This window comes from Hevea brasiliensis, chromosome 5 (genome assembly GCF_030052815.1).
Source record: "Hevea brasiliensis isolate MT/VB/25A 57/8 chromosome 5, ASM3005281v1, whole genome shotgun sequence".
In the NCBI taxonomy this organism is placed as follows: domain Eukaryota; kingdom Viridiplantae; phylum Streptophyta; class Magnoliopsida; order Malpighiales; family Euphorbiaceae; genus Hevea; species Hevea brasiliensis.
The window spans coordinates 2,340,336-2,353,061 of NC_079497.1; the positions used below are offsets into that span (position 1 = coordinate 2,340,336).

General features: G+C 31.3%; 1 protein-coding gene across 1 annotated transcript; it reads right to left on the reverse strand.

Moving 5' to 3' along the window:
• Positions 1-357: 357 nt before the first annotated feature.
• Positions 358-6,256, reverse strand: LOC110658154 (MLO-like protein 1). Its single transcript, XM_058146576.1, has 13 exons — positions 5,877-6,256; positions 5,509-5,762; positions 4,266-4,382; positions 4,090-4,144; positions 3,633-3,727; positions 2,797-2,871; positions 2,612-2,700; positions 2,422-2,471; positions 1,597-1,637; positions 1,296-1,505; positions 1,147-1,214; positions 946-1,006; positions 358-858 (listed from the first exon to the last, which is right to left on the reverse strand). The coding sequence occupies exons 1-13, from the start codon at positions 6,061-6,063 to the stop codon at positions 628-630; spliced, it is 1,533 nt and encodes a 510-aa protein (XP_058002559.1). The 5' UTR covers positions 6,064-6,256; the 3' UTR covers positions 358-627.
• Between the last annotated feature and the right edge of the window lie 6,470 nt (positions 6,257-12,726).

Genomic DNA, 12,726 nt, shown 5'->3' on the forward strand with positions numbered 1-12,726 from the left:
AAATAAAAAAAATAAAACGAAAATTTAAAAATATATACATATATATATATGTTACTTAACAAAATCCCTTGATTTGAACACCAATTGTCTTGACCCTAGATTTTGACTTTATGTATATCTAATATAAGCTTAATTTTATATACTTTGCTCAGCCAACCCTACAATTTGGCTTGATCATATTAAATAAGGAATGTATCTAATATAAGTTTAATTTTATTTGATAAAGAGTTTAATGTTAAAATTAAATATATATCAAGATTTATACAAAATTAATTATAGTGAATATAATGAGTATACAAATCTAAATTTAAATATTTAATTTAAAAGTTATTAAATTCATTTTTATATAAGACCGAGTTTATAATAGCAATACCGCACAATAAATAATTGCAAGCAAGCAAGCTATGATTACAAGTTGAATTCCCAACCCTATTCACAAGACAGGAAGGGAAGCATTGATATTTACTGAGCTGGTAAAGTAGATTCAATCTGCACCTGGAACAAAGACCTTGATATGCTATGTTCCATAATACACTCATCTAAATGTAACGCTTGTAAACAGGTCACTACCTGTTGGAAAATTCTATGAAGACTTGCATATTACTACCGCTGCTGTAACAGAACTAGTTATGTCTGCCCACCAGAACCAGCTGAAGGTTGGATCTCCTGAGTGGACCCATTGCGCCCAACTCTTCCAAGCTGAATTCCTGAAGAACTCTGATGAGAACTTGATTGGTTAGATCCATCTTTTGCTGCTGCTGCTTTTAGGCCTGCCTTTCTCTTTGCTTTCTCAGCCCAACCAAGAACGCTAGCTTGGATATGCTCATCGAATATTGCTTTCTTGTAATAACTTCCCATCTGCATTCCATTTCCCAAAAAAAGGTGTCATGATTGACTGTTCCACGATAGAATACGCAGTTAATATCTAAAAGCAGCTCTACCAACCTGTGTGACAATGGCATAAAGTGGAAGGGTGCTGTAACTGCAGAGTATCTGAATGATCACCCTAAATGAAGAGGAAAAGAAAATAAAGTAGCATCATCATCATCATCATCATACATTCATTAAAATTCTCTGAATACCAGAAAGTAGTTCTCAACCACAATCTAATAGGACTCTGAAAAGAAAATGTAACAAGGTGTTTACCCAATAATTAGCCTGGGGACAATATATATGACCTGTCCCATTATGCAGGAGTCAAAGCCATATTGAACCTACAGAGGTGTAAAGCCAGCGTGATTTAAGTGCATTTTACAAAGTCCATCTAAAAAGCACACCACAGACAATCAGCTTACCCAAATCCAGAAGAAAAATGCAATCTCAAAAGCATTTTGGAAGAGGATGAAATGAATCAAGAACAGGATAATGTAAGGTCGGTTGAACCAAAAGTGCTCATCTGATGGTTTAACTACTAAGTCCCCTTCTATGGCTACATGTTTCTCAGCAACATCATGAGCCAACTGGGTGATTACATGCTCCAACTTGGTGCCCACGGCCAGTAGAAGCTGGAAAACCAAAATGGAAGTAAAACTTGGCACAAATGGAACAAAAGATTTGAAAGCAAAGCACATTTAAGTGTGATAGAAGTCTACTGACAAGGAAAGGAATGAATGCTATCCAGAAATATGTATGCCAACCTGCAAAAAAGGAGATGACTATATTATTAGAAGTGAAATATAGCAGCAATATATACCATGAAATGCAGCTAGATAATGCAAAAATCATACGCCAAAAGTGAGCATAACATTTAGAATTTATACAAAAACCTAAGAAATCACTATGGAGTCATGAGAATTCCTGCTACTTTCTGTCGCCGGCAAAACTCAATATCTGGATATATGTCTGGAGATTGGACTGAGGGTGTAATCGGGCTGAGATTAGTCAATAATCTATACAATGTACTATTCCAACTCAAGCTCAATCAAATTTATAATTCATGCTTGAACTGAACGCAATGGGATACTCAAAATGCTCAAGCTAAACCTCAATCACAATTATAATTTAGGCAACTTTGTTTTCTAATCTCGATATGAAGCTCAAATAACTTGATTGAGCTTGAGTTCAAGCTTGATTCATAAATTATTATTTAAATATTATAAAATATACTGAAGTTTGCAAGCCACTCAAATCAAGCATTGTAATACTTTTACTTTGACTTATTTAAACCTCTAGGTTGAACTCGCATATTTTTCAATATTACCAGAATCCCAAATTAACTCTTACGTACAATGTTATTGGATCAAGCCCAAGATTGATTAAGGTGCAAAAGTTCGACATAATATCAGCTATCGAATTGGATTTTTTTTTTTTTTTGATAAAAATACAGAAGTGAATGTTAAAGCAAGGGAAATGCCAACAACACTTGGCAGTCTGCACTAAATTATGAAGTCAAAGAACTAATCAATGGAGAGACATACCTACCATTAACATTCAGCAATAAGAAGATGATCACAAATATCCAAAGATACCAACTGCAACCAACGAAAATTAGGTGAATCAAGGAGATCAATGAGTAAGTCAACAACAATTTCAAGGTAACCAGTCAAAGGAATATACATCACAGGCTGTAAGAGCTCTTAAGTTAAAACAACACAAGGGTATTAGCACTTGCCTTATACCAACAACTATCTTAAAGTCATCTTCAAGGGCACGTAACACGTATCTGTGAAAATTAAAATTAGGATTTCCTCTGCAATGTGTCTACACCACGAGCAACAATGGAAAGACAAACACTCATTCATATGTAACATGGTAATAAAAAAGTTAAATGTCTATGAGAGTAAACTTCAAATTTACCATGATGAAACCTAGTCGCAGGGTTATGTAGTCTGACTTTGTTACAGATGCATAGAATTGCTTGAAAAAGGAATGCTGCGGAAACAAACAAGAATTTAAAAATACATATGAGAAAGAAAGAAATAAAACTATTAGAATCATTTCGATGAACCCTTACACTTTCATTTTCCATCACTTATAGGGGTCTGTATAGCATTGCTGTTAGAGGGCATTAAAAATTAATTTAAAGTTAAATTTGATATGTTTTTAATCATAAGAACTCCAAAATAACTAAACAGCTTTTTTTAATAGCATATAAAACATTGCTTTTCCAAAAAGCCTTTTTTTGGCCTCTCAACCTCAAACCCAAATAGGGTCATAATAAGCTAAACTCTACAATCAAACTAAAAATTCAAGCTTATCACTGATAGCTCAAAAATAAGTTTTATTGCTAAAAAACCCATGTTTCCAAAACACTTGTGGGTACCACAAAGGCAATGAGAAGGTTGTTGGAGCTGAGAGAACTGTAACTAGAAAGATAAAGGCCCAGAAAAGGACTCTGTTGGACAGATGAAGTCATTTTGATGGCTGAGGCAGGCCCCATAGACCTAAGACTAGGCCATGTCTAAAAGGCTTAATGAGATTAAACATCTTCCTTGATTCATTCCACCCAAAACTCCATGACCACACCAAGGTGGTTTCTGAACCAAGTAAATATTCATGTCTCTCAAATAAGGAAGGGTGTAGAACAAAGAAAGATGGTAAGATTCTCACGCATAGCATAAAGAAAAAAGTGCATTTAAAAAATAATCTAACTTTCTTTAAAAATAGGGCAGATACAGAAGAAAATAGCTTACCACCCACCCCAGCAGAGCTGAATCTTTGCCAATGCCCTGAAAATGCTCTCGGATAAATGTGTTTTGACGGACGTGGGTGACCTTCTTTCTCAAAACTGCACGACCACAGTCAGTAGAATGGGCACAATCAGCATAAAAATAATCCTCCACAAACGCCTTTCCAAGGAATTAAGAAAAAGAAAACATCTCATTTTGCACTTTTCTTTGTTCAGTCAATCATCCAGTTACACGCAAAGTTAAATCCAAAATAAGGCTTTATTCGAACAACTTGAATCAATAGCTTAAATCCAAAATAAGGCTTTATTCGAACAACTTGAATCAATAGCTTTCGTTGAAGATTGGGAGTTCTAATAACAATATTTTGAAGGTATAACTAGACATCAACCAATACAAGCATCTGCTAAATATAAAGTATATCAAATGCAAAAGGTATGTAATTAATTCTAAAAATTCTTACCTTCACCTGTATCATATTTTGCAATTGAATTCTCCCAGTGTTGCCATTGACGAATCTAAATCAACACAGAATGAATCATTTTGGGGAAAAAAGGAAAAGAAAAGAAAAGAAAGAAAAGATAGCCCCACAAACTTCAGAAATTGAAGCTAACATAGAGAATTGTATCAGATGCTCACCCTTGCCCCTCCGAAAAGAACAGTGAGTACACTGTAAGCAACATGAACAATGGCTAGGACGAAGATAAAGATATGTAGATGATGTAGAGCTTCTACAGATAACAATGGCACCTTATCCTGAAGAGATAGGGGCAAAAACAGAAAAATTATAAAAGTGCATCATTCAAATTTAGTTGTGCAGCTACAGAAACTCAGAAGATCAAACAATCATTAACCTATCTTGTGTCAAGGAACCACTCAACCTAAAAGTATAAGCTTGTTAATGAGGATCCAACAATAGTATTATATCTCTCTATTACACCCCACTTTGAAAGCCCACTAGGCTTGATGCATGAACAAGCACAGGCTCATTTTACCTTGTGCCAAAATATTTAACTAATAAATGGGGTGACCAGGATTTGAACTCTGGACCTTTTGGTCTGAGAGGCTCTGATACTATGTCAAGGAACCACTTAAACTAAAAGTTTGAGCTTGTAGATGAAGGTTCCAAGAATAATACTATATCTCTCTATTATCTTGCAGCACAATCTGAAAAAAACAGCTGATCATGTTTTGAGTTCCTTTTTTTTCCTTCTCATATTCTTCACCTTTTTATTTTTTAGAAATGGAAGAAGGGAGGAAATTTTCTCATCAGCATTATGCCAAGTTATATAACAAGTCGCAACAGAGCTCATATGGATTAAATGCAACCCACATTAAACCAGATTACTAAAAATGTTTTCAACAAGAACAGATTAGACTTATTAGGAATCCAACGAGGTAGCTCAATAATGCAATGATAATGAATAAATGAATGACTTGTTTTCACAACATATCATTTATTTTTATTGACCTCGTTATAAACTCCAATCCAACAAATGTATAAGATGTCACGAAAGTCCCCTTGCCTTAATCCTATCAACCACAAATGGTAATAATCAAATAAAAAAAATATTATGGCAATTATGACAACCAAAATGAAGCAAAATTATTCAATTGAATGGTTGATAAAATTAGGAAATTAGGCTCTTAAAATTAAACAGCATAATTCACAAATGTATGACTAAATGGATCTTTGATTTCCTCTCTTCTTTTTTATTTTTATTTTTAATGTCAAAATAATTAATAATATTATTAACTTGGGTGTAGGCAATTCCTTCCAACAACTGCAGAAGCTATCATTAAACTCTTGCTATTTTAATCACAAATATACGCACAGGACAGAGAATAACAATAACAACAGCATCAGATGGTAATATATTACCTTCCTCGCACAGTAACCTATCTGGGATTCAGTTGATTCAGCCAGTAGGCGCCTGGCAGTGCTAGATATGCTAGTAGAGAAGAACCTCTGAAAATGTTCGGTTGTAGCTGTAGTATTAGATTTTTCTCCTTTACTCTTTTCGGCGAGATTACAAGGAAGCATGTTAGTAATCACATGCTCAGGTACACAGATTTTAGAGATTGTTCCCTGAGATACTGTCAATAGCAATGATATGAAACCCAGAAGCATCAACTCTGCCAATCAAAACACACAAGTAAGAATCTAAATGGGCAAGTAAAAATAGTTTCAGAACATTTTCATTAAAATGCAAAACAAGACTGGAGAGAGACGGGTAGAAGAAAAGAAACCTTCTTTAACTTTTTGGACGGCTTCATATAGGGGTTTCTGGTTCTTCCTCTTAAGATATTTGCCACCATAATGGAGAAATCTTTCAACAGCTAGAGAAATGGCAACAATCACAGTGCACACAGCAGCAACAACCCATGTGGGTGTGAACTCTAAAGATTTTTTCTCTTCACTTCCTCCACCACTCATCTCTTCTTCTTCCTTGTTCTCCTGCTCCTCCTCCCTTGTGTATCATATATGTGTCAAACCATTAATATTTAAACTGCATAGTAATAGAATATTATTTTAAAATAAAATTAATGTAAATTATGAGAAAAAATCTAGGAACTCGATAGATACTGTGGTTTGTGTGATCAACATTCAACACATTCTCAGGGATATGTCTGTGTTATTCGATGGTGACCGTGTGTAGTTGACACCTACATTTGCTTGATGGAGATTGTACGTTAGTGGAGAAAGCAATCATTTAAAGAATAAATTATTTTTCAAAAAAAAATTTAGTATTTATTTTATATTTTAATACAATTAATTATTTAATCACACTATTAAAAAATATATTATTTAATCTCTTATTTTTAATTTATAAAATATCTAATTAATATTACACGTAATTATTTAATCTTATAATTTTAAATTTATAAATTATTTAATTTTTATAATTTTAATAATATAATTATTCTACATTCTTTAGTTAACTTAATTAATAAAAAATTACTTTAAAATAACAATAGACTAAAAAATTAAAAAAAATTAAATAATATATTTTTTTAAAAATTAAATAATTAATTTTATTAAAATATATGCCTATTCCGTTTCTATTTTTTATCTCGTAGCTAATACTTAAATTTTAATATTTTAAAAAATAAATATATTTTTTTAATTATGTGAAACATTTTATATTTTATTATTTTTTCAATATTATTTTTAATAAATAATAAAAATATCTAAAAATTAGTCAAAATAAATTATATTTCATTTATGAATTTTACGATTATAAATATTTTTACCTTTAAATTCTATTATTATCATGTATTATTAACACTTTAATTCTTGATTGATTATTTTTAATTTATTTGTTAATTAATAATAAAAATATTAAAAATAAATAATAACAAAAGTGTATAATAAAATTGACTTAAAAATAATTTAAATATTAATTATAATATAATGCAAAAATAAAAATTAATTTATCATAATTAAAATAAAAAAAAAATTCTACATGTCCTTTCAAAACCCGCGGAGAGAACGTGTATTACATTCCCTATTTTCAGTTTTTATTTCCATGGTAAATGATCAGTCTCAATGATATATTTATTAATATTACATTTTCTTAATAAATAATTAATTTTTTATATTAATTATGCTATATAAATGAAAAAAATATATATTATTCATTAAATATTTTATTATGTTTATGATGTTTATTTATATGAGATATTTGTGATATTTATTTAAATTAGCTTATTAAAGCACCATGTTAATATATTTATTTTGATATATTAGATGAATTTGTAATTTTTGAGTTTTCTCCTTTTTTATATAAAATTTTTAATAAATATATAATTAAAATTATTGTCATTATTCCAATTAAATATTCTGATATCATTCCCATTTAATTATAATTTACTTTTAATTGTAATAAATTTTATGATGGTGAATAAAATTTTAAACAAGTGGCCTAGCTAAGAATACTAGTTAAAACAAATATTTATTCATAATTTATATTATATAATGAAAAATAATTCATTTTCTTTCATAATCCTCATTATCAAATTGAAAACTTTTATTATATATTCTCATTAAGAATGTCAGCATACCAACCAATTTCATTTTAATTATTAAAATATTTATTTCACAATAATTAAAAAAAATAATTGGATAATTCCATTTTTCTATTAAAAAATATTATTAATTGATTAAAATACCCTTAATTAAGATAGAAAAAGATGACAATGAATGTAGAAAGGTGATAAGAAAAGATAAATGTGTTGGAATAATAATAGACAATGATAAAATTAGAAAAATAAATAATTAATATTTTCTTAATTTTTAAAAATGACAAGTAAAATAGGATAAAAATTTTAATTTTTTAAATTATTAATATAAAATAATAATAAATAAATAAATGTATGAAGTTATCTTAAAGGGAGCTAATTTCACTTAAGAAAGAAAGGAGTATATATTGCCTTAACTTGAAGAAAAATTTCCCTATCTATTATTGTAACATATTTGGATAATTATTAACTAAATATTCTAAATTGTTGATAGTTAAAATAATTATAAACTTGTAACAACCCTTAAAAAAAAAAAAAAAAAAAATGATTGATGGGAATTGGCGTGTGACAGTGGGTTTTCCCACTGTCACAGCAGCCATTTTTATTAAAAAAAAAAAAAAAAAAAAATCAAAAGAAAAACGGGAGGAGGAACTCCCCCCCCCCATTTCTCTTCTCTCCCTTTCCTTCCCTCTCTTCTTCTTCTTCCTTTCTCCGGTGACCGGCCGGCGACGTCCCAAGCAGCTCCCCACCGGCCGGCGACCCTCCGGTGACGGCCATAACCACCAGAAACGGCGGCAAGAGAGGGAGAGGAGAGAGAAAACGCGCGCACAGTGGGCAGCGGCTTTCCGGCGCGATTCCGGCTTCGTCCGACGTCCGATCGAGGCGATTCCGGTGGCGTTGGAAAGCTTGTTCCGAGAGCTTTCTTTTGACACCAATTTTGAAGCAAATGGAGGTCGGATGAGTGAGATATGGAGGAGAGAAGTTTCGGATTTTTCAAGCTTTTTCGTCAGATCTACGACGATCCGACCGTTGGATCGACGATCCGAGACCACATATGGACTGAGGAAGAGGAGAGGAACATGGTGGTATGATCAGATTCGGAAAATGTTGCCGGCCACCGTGCGCGGTGGTGCCAGCGGTGGCTCCGGTGAGCTATGGAGATGGTTCAACTTCCAGAAGCTTTCTCATAAATTTTTGGAATTTTTGAGACACAGATAAACTTCGGGTAAGACAATTTTTATTATTTCTCTGTCTGTGGAGCATAAATACAGTGTTTCTTAAACAGGAAAAATTGGAGAAAAATTCTAAGAAAAATATATGATGAAAGTAAAATTATTTGGAGATATTCTATGGTGTTTGTTAAATTTTTGAGTGATTGTAGAATATTTTTGAAGAATATAGATGGATTTTAGTTAGATTTTTAGCATGTGGGCATATAAGATTATTTGAAATTAAGATATTTAAATTTTTTAAAATTGATTGAAGCTTGAGGATGGAGGTTTAAATATGTAAATATTTAATTAGGTCGAATTAAGAATATGTTAGATGTTGGAATCTTATGGAATCGAGTAAAATTCTTGAATAAAATATTCATGGGTGATTAGAAATTTTCAATTCATTTTGCAATAGCCTTATAATATTATTAAGGACCGCGGGGCAAAATTTTAGAATTTTTAGAGCTTGTTTGAGTGGATTTTTGAAAAATGTCAATTATAGGGACTAAAATGTAATTTTTAAGATTTTGAGTATTGTCTGATTTGGAGGGCCCAGGAGGGGCCATGTGATATTGATGAGATGTGATTGTGGAAATTGAGAATTTAGAAGTGTTATTTGAGCCTTTTTGCAGGTTGGGTAGGTCCCAGGTATAGGGGAAACTCTGCCGGATTTTCGGTATGAATTAGGCTGTCTATTGCCTCTTTAGAGTTTTATTTTGAGTTAGTACTAATAAATTTATAATTTAATTATTAGGTGATCGAGATCAACTATTTTCCTGCATCCAGCAGCCATAATAGTCGACGGTGTACTGTGAGTAGAATATTAATTTTAATTGTAATTTCGATATTATTATATGTTCAGCATGCCCATGCATCACTTATATGCATATATTTATGTAGTTAAACTCTAGGCACGATTTATGTTGCATTCATAGCATTAATATGCCATGGATGTTGTTGTGGTAATTTGGAGCGGTGTGCGTGCGTTGGCGTGCGTGTGATGTGGTGTGGACTATGGATAGGACGGTAGTCACGCTTGAGTAATTCTGGGACCGTTCTTCGAGGGGTAGTCACGGCTTGAGTAATTATTGGGACCCTCGATTTGGTTATTAAGTGGAAGTCCGAGCTTGAGTAATTCACTGGCACCAGTTGGATTTAAGAGAGTCAGATAGGGATCACCCATATGTTATGATTGATACTACAGGGTGTGTGAGTGCTCCAAATTACCTTTTTGATGTTATGATGTGAAAATGTTGTTGGTGTTGCATTTCACTCTACAGGGTGCATTAGCTTTAGATAGTTATAGAGATTATGGTTAAAATTGATATTTTACTCTCTGAGTCGAACGCTCACTCCTGTTCAATATTTTTCCAGGCCACAGGAGCGCTTATTTCTGAGCAACCTGTTTTCTTTCTCGCAGGTTTAACGTCGATTATTTAATTGTATTATTATTCTCTAAATTTGTAATTTAGAGCTCCGCATGTGCTAGTAGTAGCATTAAGCCTGTCAGGGACTGTATGAATTCAAGTTTGCGTATTAATAAATGAAAAGAAAAATGTTATGAGTTTTAAATGGTTATGAATGAGGTAACAGGGTTGAGCTGGGCTCCCCTGATTTTAGTTTCTGAAAATTTATGGGCTAAGTTGGCCCGAAATGAAATTATAACAGTTTGATTTAAATTATTTTATATGCATATTGGGCCTAAATTGTGGGCCTGGTTATGGATTTGAGGAATAGTTAGGCTTACTACGGGCCTCGGGGGCTTTAAGTCGCGTGTCCTAGTCTTGTCCTACCATAGGTTGGGTCGTGACAAAACTAATGTTTTAATAATAATTTTAAAAGTAAATTATTTTTCAATTCTCATATTTTATTATTATTGTTTTTAACAATTTTGTCTTTTTATTTTAAAAAATAAATTAAAAAATTCTTAAGATTTGATTTTACTCAACACTTTAATATTTTATTTTATTTTTAAATGGTAATGTGCAGCTATTTGGGAGGTAACAATTTGGTGCAATAAATAATAAATATATTTTTTTTGTTAATTTGACCTGAATGGAGATTTACACTCTAAATTTCACAATTTAACTGCAGAAAATTATCACTTAACTTTTATATTTTAATAAAATTAATTTCTTAATTTTTTTTATTTTAAAAATATATTAATTAATTTCTGTATTTTTATTTTAAAAATCTTTAGTCCATTAGTTTAATTTAAATAAATTTTTTATATTCAAAAGAAAGAGAAATTACCATTATCGTTTTCATTTTTAATTATGTTTTTCAAATTATAAGCACCGAATAAAATTCATACTAATGTCTAAAATAAATGATCAGAAGGATTAAAAAGTAAATGAAATAAAAATACATAGACTAAATAGTAATTTTTCTATTCAATCAAATTTTCAAGTGAGGAAAAAATTACCATTATAGGAACTAATTAGTTCAAAGTTTAGAAAATAAAGAGAATATGTAATTATGTTTTTTAAATTATAAGAACTTAATAGAATTGAATTAATAGCTAAAATAATAAAAAGTAAATAAAAAATATATATAAAAACTAATAAATAGTAATTTTCTCATATTTTTTTTAAGGTAAAGTTCATTTTCGTTTAAATACATTGGAAAGAATGAGGTGAAGTTCATTGGCTATGGAGGAAAGTAAAGCATACATCAGACACAAATACTTTAGATTACTTGGAAGCAATTATATAGTATTGTCAATATAATATGTGAAGAAGAAAAAAGAGACTCTGTTTAGCCTTTCCTGATAGGTAAACTAGAACATGCTTGACTGTTTAAAAATGAAAATAAAAACAAAAGAACATGGTACCATTCTTTGAGGAAGTTAGACGCCATCCGGAAGCTAGTGGCTTTATGAACAGGTGCAATCCATGGTCTGCATCAAGGCTCGCCACCAAATGTCACCATTTATTTGTATTTTAATTTTCTAAAAATTTCTACCTAATAATTATAATACTCATTATCATATGAATTTGAGATTAAGTTTATATTAGACATACTTTCTTCAGCAAAAAGTTAGAAACTTAATTGAAAACCCCGTTGAGCATCAAAGTACAAAATAGGCCTCAACTGAGATGAGGATTTGAAACTTGCAACATGGAAGAATCTTTAAGGGAAAATTTGCAGAGTCTGTCGACAGCTCCAATAGCATTTCTTTTAACAAAAATAATAGAGAGATGCTAACTGTCGCAGGGGATAATTATACTAACAATTGTTTCAATCTCACATGACAATCGACACCTTCAATGTGATGAGATGGCTATATCATAGCATGTTTTACAATTATTTTTTTTTACCTTATTAATGATAACAGTAATGATGGACTAAACACATATAATGATGGACTAAACCCATATCACATTAGATTATAGTCCCACTCAAATCATTGTCTATTTGCAGCAATTATGGAAGATATGGTCCCTTAGGCCTAAGCTCCATAAAATAACGCTGAAAACAGAATTATGCTGCTCCAACATGATTTGTCAACAAGGATTTTCAACACAAAACTGTAGAACATATCCGAGGAAAAGATACCCTTGGTCCACCAAATGAGTCATTTGATAAAGTATATGAAGATGCCTTCATTTACTTGACACGACATAGATAGAGGTGGGAGCAAAGTTAATGGAATTTCCAAGCCAAGAACCTCATATCATTCACACACAAAACTACTTTCACAAGGCAAGTATCTTCTACACAAACACGAAATGCTTTTGTGGACAACAAAATTTAAAATGATTGATTTTTAGATTAGAATAAAGAAGCTAATTGTATATACAATATTCGAACTCTACAATTTCTCTTTCCCATCTGATGCATTTTGGGTTGACATTTCGATA